The 11,167-nt window shown below is 38.7% G+C and overlaps 1 protein-coding gene across 2 annotated transcripts in view; it reads right to left on the minus strand.

The window, feature by feature from the left end:
• The window catches only part of SUPT3H (SPT3 homolog, SAGA and STAGA complex component), a 284,473-nt gene extending 273,430 nt beyond the window's left edge, over positions 1-11,043 (minus strand). For both annotated transcript variants that reach the window (XM_026059416.1, XM_026059415.1), the window contains exons 1-2: positions 10,863-11,043; positions 1,039-1,142 (exon numbers count right to left, since the gene is read on the minus strand). In XM_026059416.1, coding sequence (XP_025915201.1) covers positions 1,039-1,142 — 104 coding nt within the window. In that variant the 5' untranslated portion in view covers positions 10,863-11,043. The remainder of the gene's footprint in view (positions 1-1,038; positions 1,143-10,862) is intronic.
• Between the last annotated feature and the right edge of the window lie 124 nt (positions 11,044-11,167).

The following is an 11,167-nucleotide window of genomic DNA, read 5'->3' on the forward strand; positions in this document are numbered from 1 at the left end:
TTGGTATTCTGGGACTAGCTTTCTTCAGTTCATTTTCAACTCTGACAAATGCACACAGGAAAAATACTTTAAGATATTTCTGCAAGATTTCATAAAGCAAAGTTCCCTTTTATGTGCAGCTAACATGCATCCTCTTTCCCTCCAGTAAGTAACATTCATAATCATTAATTTTTTAAAAATGCACATATTTAGATCTGACTCACTACAGTCTAGTTCTTTATCTGCAAGTTTAGAGGTTAGATATTCCTTAGCTGTGGGTTGAAATGTTCTTTGAAATGCCTGATAAATCAGGAGTACCAATCCACAGGAAAACAAGCTCATTACTTTGAGCTCTTCTTTCATCCTTTCAGCATGGTGTCTTGTCTTGTACCATACAAAAGGGGGGGGGGAGGGGGGGAGTGTCATACAGTGGCAGGTCAACCTTTCTGATAAATAGTTTGCTTTCCATCAAATGAAGATTTGCAGCCAGCCCAGTATAGCAGGTTACTAGTCAAGATAAAGACTTCACAGAAGGAATCCTCCTGACTGACAAAACCCACCTGTTTAYATAACTTACAAGATTTTAGAAGTTGTAAGCTACAAAATTTTCTAATATCACAGCTTGGAGGACTAATTAATTGGGTTTCTAAGATTACAGCGTTAACTTAAACAACAAATAATTTGTCTTTGTAACAACTTCACTTCCTATCAGCCAAATCCCAGTTATTTTCAACTGTTCCATATCTTAATCTCATCATGAATATTATCATCTCAGTAGTCTTCCTTTCTGTATCAGCATTGAAAGACAATACAAGATATCGTTTAAATAAGCATATATGACAATACGAAACTTAACTTACTTTGATGAAAGACTGACAAACATGGGCATCACTACAAGACCTGTTTTTTTATTTATCTAAGTCACCTTTAAATGTTTTCCAAACCAGAATTAAAACACTAGCAGTTCCACTGCTAATATCGGTTGCTTCTGCTTTCCCCATCACCTCCATAGTCACTTTCTAATGCAGAGATTCCCAGGTATTTGGGCAGATAACTTACATCATACTTTGCAGTTCAGGTGTAAAGCTTGTTGATTTTCCTGTGCCTCTTCCACTGCTCGAAGAAGCAACCGTTGACATCGGGCTAGCCACAGTGCTGCTCATCTGAGTAAACAGAGAAACAACAGCACTTACAAATATATTTCATTTTAAAGAGAACACATGGAAAAACAGTAATGACTACACATCACTTCACAAAAGTGTAAGTGCTTTAAAAATTCCAAGGCTAATTCTGTGCTTCATACAGAACTTCCTAAGGCCATAACCTTAAAAGCACCAATGAAAAACTATTAAGATAAAAATCACCGTTATTCTTATATATATGGTATTCACAGGCACCAGTACCTTGCTACCCGAAACACACACTTATATTCTTAGGGTATCCCAAGCACGAGTAAATCACTGAGGCCAAGAGGAATAAAACAGAGTTCTAGAAAAATCAAATTAAAATGTATCATGCCTTCATGAACACTGAGATCATCAGATTTCTTTTAGAAATACCAGGTCTTTCTTAGGTCTTTAAAACGGAAATGTGTTATAAACAAAGAAGTGGTACCTGCACATCATCATAATACCTACATGACTAGAGGTGCTATCTTTATATAAAATATTTTTTAAGAATTTTGTATAGAAAAGGCATAAAAAATTCTAAACCAAACCCTGGACAGTTCTACTCTTATTCTGCGAAGTATTAATCTAACTCACATACCTTTTCCCCTTTAATAAAAGGCAAGTCAATTATCTTTGAATAAGTTCATTTTTTAAAATATCATAATTTTCCAAAAGACTGACTAATCAAAGTTTATCAATTTACAGAAAACTCTCTCCATATAAAATAGGAGATTTTGTTTTTCCCCTTCAAGGAATTTTTAACAAAGAGCTGCACACACCATGCAAGTCACCTGATAAACAGAATATATTCCCATTACATTTCTTCCTCTTCTATCTGGTTCGCTACGCACTAGTAAATGTTCAGTTATACTGCTCAATTCTTGTACTATTAGCAGCACCAGTAGTAATGATAATGAAAAGCAGATGTTAATATGATCTGTTTTCAGTAAGATCTCTACAGAGATATTATCTTTTTCCACTTTAAAATTTTAAATTTAAGATATATTTCTTTTCTAAAAATCTAGAAGTACAAAATCAGATTTTTACCAAATGCTATTACAAGCATTGCAGTCAATCACATATATTATGCTTTAAGAAACCCTGTAATACTCTAAATACAAAGTCTAAGGTCTTCTTAAAAAGTAACAACAGAATTAGTATTTTAAAAGGCTAATGATATAATAGCATATGGATGGACCAAAAATAATAAAAAATTTATGCATTTAGATATAAGTTTACTTTTTTTTTTTTTTTTAAACGCTTTCAAGTAGATTTTACCAGACTTCTGTTTATCTTCAGGCAGATTCTAATTTAGGTCCCCATCCTGCAAGCACTTATGCACATGTGTAACTTTAATCACATGTTTACTCCCACTGAAGTCTGATTTTAATCACATGAATAGTTACACACCAGACTTAAGTGTTGGCAGGATCTTGCCATAATCAGCAGTTACCAAAGAGTCATATAATCTAAACAGTCAAATTAGTGAGTTTTAAAAAAAAAAAAAGGTAAAAAATACATCTATAACGTGGAGGAAGCTGACAGCGTATTCCTAGGAAAGTTCTACGTGCACATCAAAGGGAGTGACAGGGAAGCTGTGATTGAACCACGTACCATGAAGAGTCCAAAGATTTGGAAATTTATACTTAGTCTATGGGTTTTGCATATTTTACTGTTCATTATTTGATTGAGACTAATCATGATCCATTTAAGCAGCTATTTATAGCTAGTACCATAAGCGTCAATATTCTTAAATAAATATCAGTACACTGTAAATTCTATAGGACTAAGCAGTGTCTTAAAGCGTTATTTAAAACCATGGAAATTTTTATGCAGAAGCTTCAGACAAGAAAATTCTTCTGTCAGGCAAACTCCCACAACACCCTCATTTTTCTTTTCTTTTTTCCCCCCTGCATTAATTGTAATCATCAGTACTCCCATTAACTTCATTGGATCTGTACGTATAATTAAGACTACATGCCTTTAAACATCTGCAGAACCTAGACCACATAGTTTGATTTTTGATTATTTGGGTTTATCGTTTGGCAATCAATATTTCATTACACAAACAATAAGGTCCCAAATATGTATCATGCTCTTGCAATTAGACCCTTCAGTCTTTACCAACCAGCTCCTATGGTGCAGAACGGGTAAGTTGGAATATCTGATATTTTACCCAGACCCTAGAGAAAGCAATTAGGTGAACATCTCAGCTTATACTTTCTAAAATGGCTGCAGAACAAAAATTCTTGAAACATGTCATTCATATGTGTCTTAAGGGTTCAAAGGTTAAATAGTACATAAAGACTCAAGATTTCTTTTTTATTTTATTTTTTTTAAACTAACTGCATCATCTAAAGCACGTGGTTATTTTATTTAAATATCCAAGGCAGACATTTTGCTTTGTCCACGTGCTTCTGGCCCACTGAGTTAAGAGGCAATCTCGTGAACTGAGAATCGAGCCACAGTTCTGCAGAGCTTCCAACTCAACGTAATGGTTATGATTCACGAGTGCCTTGTTCGGAGCAAGTCTGGAGTGGTTTAGAGCAAGTACTTCTTAAGGTTCCTGTCCTCCGAATGCACGAGAGCAGCCTCACTAAGCATCCAGAAGGTCTGTACATCTGCACAAGCACCAGTAGGTTTGAGAGCTGAAAGCTTATCAGCTACTGGTTCACTTAAACTCTGCTCTTCCTCCTGCAACCAAACGATTTAACTTTCAAATCAAGCAGGTGTACAGCCTCTTCTTGACATAAAAAACCAACAGCTTGTCAGGCTTCGTCAGACCCCTTAGAATAATTACTTCCACAGCCCACATTTTGTTTGATGGTTTAGATAATTAACTTCTTTACACATCAAAGTCCCATCATCCGTATGTTCTATTTCCTTTCTTCCGGACACTAAAAAAAAAAAAAAAAAAAAAAGGCTATTCGAAAGCAGAAGCACTCTCAAATCAATTTTCTTCAATAAGTACAGCTAACATGGAATTGAAAAGCCTACTGTAATCTTCAACGGGTCAATATACTATATTTGTTTTTGCTCCAAACTGAAATGCAGCTGTTTGCCATATTCTGCAAAATGAATTCAGATGTTCAGATTAGGTCACAGATTATTTCAGCATGCCTTATTTTAATCACGAACTCTAGCAAGGAGAAGATAACATCTGATTAACACTATTTGGAACTAGTAATTATGAGGTCCTATCTAAATACGTCCGGCTTTTACAAACTCTTTTCCCAAAAGTAAAATATTGCAATCAAATGTATAATTAAAAATATATATTAAAATTTTTATATATGTATTAAAAATCATTAATGCAAATAAACTTTTAAAAGAATCTACTGTAATCTCAATGTCTTTGACATTAAACTGTCATATTAGAAAATAATACTTGTCCCCTATAGGCCAGCAGAATAAAAAATAGTTTCAGTCGAAGGAAACAAATTCCAAGTCCTTCCTTATCAAGTTTAGGTCCATCCTTTTCACCGAGGTGAGATACTCAGACTTGCCGTTTATAGCCATCCTGTGTAACCGCAGCCCCCCTCTGAAGTCCCCCAGCACTACTAACTCCTACTTACTGTTGTTTCATCAATGAGCTATACGTATAATACTACTGCTCCTAAAACTTGAATTTAACACTGTATTTTGCAGAGTACCAAATCTGTGCTATTTCCTAGTATTTGATGACGTACATAGGCAGTCTTCAAAAAGGTCACGGCCAACACCTTCATCTTTTATTTTGAAATACTGCCCAAATACATTCACCGACCGCTGTTGCCAAATTCTGCCCTGAGGATTTAAGAGAAGGGTGAATTCAAAGACTCATTACACAAAAAGTCCTCCACTAGATCTGTTAATTTATTAATCTAAACTCAATCAGGTAGAGCAAACATTTATATTACTGCAGCTCCAGCTCTGCAAAAACTGAATGGCCCTAAGCCTAAACTGAGTCAGTTGAAAATGAAATTGTGTTCTCACAAGAGACAAATTTGAACCACAAAGGTTTAACAGAGTTTTGAGTAAAACTGGGCATAATTACAGTCAGCAAATGCATTTGTTTTCAATGCTTTCAAAGTGTTTGCTGAATCAAGTCACATAGGTCTTTAACTTCTCTGATTTTTCTTGAGACTTTATAAATTTTAACTGGTATATCTCTGGTATAGGCTAGAGAAGGTGTAGAATTACTGAGGGGAAAAAAAAAAGGCAGCATTCCTGCACATATTCCTATATTAAATACATTATTGTAGAATTTACTCTTGTGACAAATTAACTCAGCTAACCTACATCTAATGTGGATACTGCATCAGTCTTTCCTTGCCTTTCACAAATGCATTTTGCATATAACCTGAGACCATGCAAAGAGTTACAGACTGACATATTTTCATCTCTGTAAACCCAAGCAAAACAGGAAGGAAGGAAATGAATGCCAAGATGATTATGAATTAATACAACATTGAAATTAATGTTTTTGTTTTCACACCCCGTACTTCACAGCAATCAAGTTAACCAGACTGTTACCCCCAAGTATTTTACTGAATGCATGAGCCGAGCAGCACACCAGAGAGTGCAAAAACAGTCTTCTAAGGTTGGAGATGTTAAAAAATAAAAATAAATAAAAATAAATAAATACTGCATTCCAAATACTGGAATACATATATTATTTCATTGATCATCTGCTCTCCCAGGATCATGGAATAACTGAAAATGCAAATACTAACTATTAAGTCCTTAAGTTCTCCTGAGTTATACAAGCAGGCTAGAACTAGAAACATGCTGGAGTGAAAAGTCTCAGGCAAGGATGACCTAGGTTTTACAATGGATGAATGATTCAAAATACATAATACAACCCCTTTATCAGCCTCTAAGCTGTCCAGGGCTGCACAGTAACTATTAGCTTCCTCTGTAACACAAGAAATAGTTCTGCTTACAGGCAATAAGATGAATTCCCTAAATTTGGCCTCTGAAAAGGCAAGGAGATAAAGCAAAGGAACAGGCTTTCAAGGAACAGCCAGAGAGAGTCCAGCATTAGAAGCAATCTGTGGGCAGGCAGTGATACATCTGCATCAGGTCTGCGTACAATGATATTGTTCAAAGCTGGGGATGCAATCCGAGCTTTCTTTCATTTCTGATTTAATTAACAAAGTATCACAAAGTGGAATGCATGCACTAGTCTTGCTAAGGAGAACACATTACATCTGCTATTGCTGCTTCTTTTTATTACCCGATGCTCTAGATTCTTACGGTAGTTATATCCGAAAGCAAGTAACAGAAAGAAATCCTCATCTTATAGCTGTCAATTCACAGCCAAACTTCAATCACCACCCAGACAAATCAGCACCTCATCTTTAACCATGACACTCTGTGCTGGAACTAAACGTACTTGGAATATCATTTTCCCCCTTTCCATTTATAAGGCAACTCAGTCAATTCGTTCCCATTTAGAAATTACAGAAGAAACATGCACGTCTAGAAATGAAGAGAGTGAAACTAACGTTCACTTAAAAGAGCGATTAAACCATATTGCAAGTTATTATTTGTCCACCCCTGACGACCTGACATGACACTTATTTAAGCCTCTTCTGGAACAGACAACAGAATGGTCTGGACTACTCTACTGAAAGAGTATTAATACACAGATTAACTACTTTATTTGAGATTGAGAAACATGCAGCATAATCTTACACGGGAGGTATGTCTCCCCATCTGGATATGTTTGCAAACATATCTTGTACAATTTCTAACTGAACTCTAATCAGAGCTCTGTCCTTCCCCAGAAGTGAATTTTTAGCAAGAAAGCAGGGAAAGTGAATCTAATGCGTGCGCCCGTCTCCCTCTCAGCAGGATGCGCAGCACTTCTTGCAGAACTCCATGCCACTTTTGGCAGTTAAAGGCACTGCAAATTAAGCACCAATGACTTTTTTTTCATTCCTAAGTATGCTTTAATAAAACAGTGTAAAGACCAAATATCCTGTAAAAAACAACAAAGGTTCCATAGGTTCCTGAATCCGGGTACTGTAGCCATAACCTTGTTTGGACTACAAATTATCTTTAAAAATGCATTATTCTGGTAGTATTCTGAATCTTCCTTACCAATTATTTAGTAATTGTATAGGCATGCAATTTATCAGCCGTATTTTTCCTGATGTAACCACTGACAATTTTCAGTGAAGCAAATTCGAGGTGTGCCTGCAACTCTAATGATAGAAGTTAGCTTCAAATCTTTTGGAACTCATACATATGACTCTGGCATGTAAAGATGAGCAAAAGCCAACCCCTAACTTACTTGTAGAACTAACTTGACACCTGCATGCTTGTGTATGAATGTTTTTACTATTCAGAAAAAGCAAAATATTGAGTGTTTGTCAACATGCAAATCCATTAATCATTATGCTTCCCATCTTCCTTTAGTTCCATCTAGAGTAACTCAAAATTTGAGGTTTCACTACAGTTGCGTTCCCTGTAAAGCGTAACCAAATTATTCCTTTCTTACCTTTAGCTTTAAGTTATTCTTTCCTGTGTGTTATTTCTCTTTCTAGAATTCTCCTGAACCTACCCCCACCTGCTCAATGCCTTTCAAGATGGTACTACTAAACCTCATATTCCCAGCCCATCACAGTAATTCTCTTCCTTCCGCATCACCGTGKGCTGTCTTTAGTCCACCACTTGAAACACAGCCGAAAGCCTTTCATAATATAGTTCCACTCAGAACCTAGTTGAAAACTGCTCTATCAGGATTTTCATACTTTGTCCCAGACTATGGAGAGGATTTGGAGACTATAAAGGATTTTTCCTATTTTTATCGTTAAAGAACTGTTCCTGTCCTTTCTGAAACCACTGCTTGCCATCACAAATCAAAATTCCCTACAGCAGAAAATGTCTACCTCCATTGTTACTTATTTGCACAACACCCAGCACAGTGAAAACCTCTGGCCTAACAGGTTTTAGTTGCTAATATAAATTACAACCATTTAAAATAATCAAGCTTAATAGTAATTCAGCAACATTCAGGACACCAAACCCTTCAGAGATCTCACAATCACAAATGAGGTCTGTTAGATTTCTACTAAAATATGCTCTGCTTCCTGAAAACACATATTTTTCCTCATTTTTAAGCACACAATTTTTAAAAGCATTTAACATTGGCTAATGACTCCCACGTCAATCATAAACATTCCCAATACACAGCTCCAAAGAGTTAGGCCAATACCTAGATGCTTCAGAAAATGGTCCCTTCCATACAAAGTATTGGCCTCTTTTTACCGTTACCATTACTTCTTTTATGACAGCTTGAAGAGCTGTTTGAACTATAAACTTTTCAGCTAACTCTGTGACTTTTTGACTGTCATCAAATGTAATACTGCAAATGTATGCAAAATAGAAGGGTAAGAAAAGCCAAAGATTATTTATAAATCGAAAGTTATTCTGCCTTACCTTACAAATGAGCACTTGAAAAGATAATTTCAAAATAATAGTGATTACTTGTAGCACTATTAATGCCAATTTTTGAAATACAAAATGCAGACCTAATCGATATTGGCTCTGGTACCTTTGACAGGCAGTTTTCTGATCAGCTCCCATAAGCTCATACTTGAGTCACTGCTGCCTGGTGGCATGAGAACATAGGCCTAATTAGTTTCCTTTTCTTTACCTACTTCATATTTCAAAGTATTTGGATTTTTCACAGTCACAAGAGAGTCAACTCAATTAATTTCTATGGGATAATCACACTGTTTGGGTTTGGTCTCATGCCTTGAAAGCACCCTTGCACCTGTCTAGCGGGTCTCACTGCTTGAGGGCATCACATTAGGATGGCAATAACATGATCAACATTCAGTGTTGCTCTAGAGTGTTATATGTAAACAATTCTTAAAACACATGTAGCTTACTAAATTATAGCTTGCTTATGCTGACAAGTTACTAATTCACTAATCAAATTTCAGACAGCTACATTCTATATTATACAAAATTAAGCCCAGGAGAGTCATTCAGTTGGTTACTCAGAGGCTTAGCAAATACTCTAAGTTTGCATGAACCAAAGGCCACTGAACAGTGTTAAACATGGCTTTGGAGTTCTTCCTTCTGCCTTTTTCGTGTATTCTAGTTAAACCTCAAGACTTTCTCCAGAATCATCAGGGCTAGGAGTTCCTTTATCTAAATTAAACCTAACATCCTTGCGTGGTCATAGATTCACAGAGACGAGGCTTTCAGAAAACCACAGATAAATGCTGTTGCAATTGGAAACGCTGCTTGTAGCGTCAGCATGCCCATCTACACAGCACCAATATACAGGACAAAAAAGCACCAGAAGAAAATAAATTCCGATTTGCATATTAGTAACATGCAAGTTTGAGCCAACCCAAAATCCACCAAAGTTAACAGAAGGAATGACATGGCCTTCCATAGCATTTGGATCTATCCAATAATAAAGAAAAATATGTAAAAATGGAAGGAGCGAGGGTGCATTGCACCCTGCCAAGTTAGCTAGCACTGTACTTAGGCAGTGCCTTAAGTCTGAAGGAAAGAGAGAAGGCCTGTTCCAAGAAAGAACGATGTGAGAGTTGGTTCAAAGACTTCTGGAAAAAAATGTAAGCATCTCACCAATTCAACCGCAAACGTTTGCACAGATTCACTCTTAGGAAACGTGCCATGTCACAATAAATCATTAATACCAGTGCCGTACAGCTAAGCTGGTTGTCCACAACATCAGGCTCTTACCTCCCCTTCACATACACGGGAACAAATATTTTGCATGTACATTATGCTTTGCATTCACAGACCGCAAAGACTTCTTTCATGTAATTTCTAGGGACTTATAAACAGTTGAGCTGTACATAGGACATAGGAAAATATAGTTAGTAAATGCTAATCAAAACCACTGAAAGTCTACAAAGAGAAGTATTCTTCTAGACTAGCAGTTATCCCTAGGTTTTTAAACATTTACCAATATTTTCTTTAAGCTTATATACTATCACAAGACTTCTATCGATAAACTGCCATGCCTCCTTTTACAAAATAAATAAAATCCACCTCCTCCAGAGAAAAATTAAGAACTACTGCCATTTCACAGCATCAGAGAYACAGGAAGAAATGAACGCTCAGCAGCACGCGGCATACCCTAGGCCAAAGCCTGACCCTAGGTGCACAATTCCCATTTACAATAAAAAGCTCTAGAAACATCCCCAGAGTTAGTTACAAGCAAACAGGGCAAGGCAAACAGATATAATAACAGAGGCCGCGAGAGAAGCGATGCGAGAGAGAAACACGGCAAAAGCTGTTAGCTGCGAGCGGGAGCAACCCCGGTTCCGCCACTTTGGCCTAAGAGCGGCTGCTCTCAGGCAGCAGCAGGCCGTCCCGCGTGGACGGGCGCCGCACGGGGAAGCCTTTCGCCAGGCTCGTGGCCGCGTAGCCCAGCGGTGCTGGCGCTTCGCTTCGCGCCGCGCGGCTCCTCTCTAGCCCACGCGGCCTCGAGAACGCGCAACTGCCCCGACAGAGGCTTCGTTAGCAGCGATTTCTGCAGCACGGGCCCGACTTCGCCCCAGCCGCCCCCTCCCTCCTCTCACCCTGAAGCGATTAATTTAAAAAAAAAAAAAGAGAGAGAGAGAGAGACAGGTAACGCTGATCGTATACCGCCGGGTTAATATTTCTCAAGGCCCCACATGAGCACCCCTGCTAAGTTAGTGAGGCGGCAGCAGCCTCTCGCTCTCGCTGGTGACTCACTCAAAGGCTCACCCCCGGGGACGGATGGGCGGATGGAGGCGGAGGTGTGCAGGGAGCAAGGCAGGCGGGCAGGAGCAGCCCGCCTTGGCGGTGCCCAGTCCCCCCCCGGGGCGCGCCTGTCCAGCGAGAGGGAAGCGGGCGGGCGGGGGCGGGCGGGGAGGAGAAGGAGCTGAACCCGGTGCCTTCCCCCTGCGCGCGCCGCCGGCACCGCGGCGAGCCCCTGCGGCAGCGGGAGCGCGAGCGGCCGCGGCCTCCCCGCTCGCCGCGACTCCGGCGCGGAGGCGCACGCTGCCGAGGGGGGGAAA

Source organism: Apteryx rowi, unplaced genomic scaffold, assembly GCF_003343035.1.
Source record: "Apteryx rowi isolate R43461 unplaced genomic scaffold, aptRow1 scaffold_157, whole genome shotgun sequence".
NCBI lineage: Eukaryota > Metazoa > Chordata > Aves > Apterygiformes > Apterygidae > Apteryx > Apteryx rowi.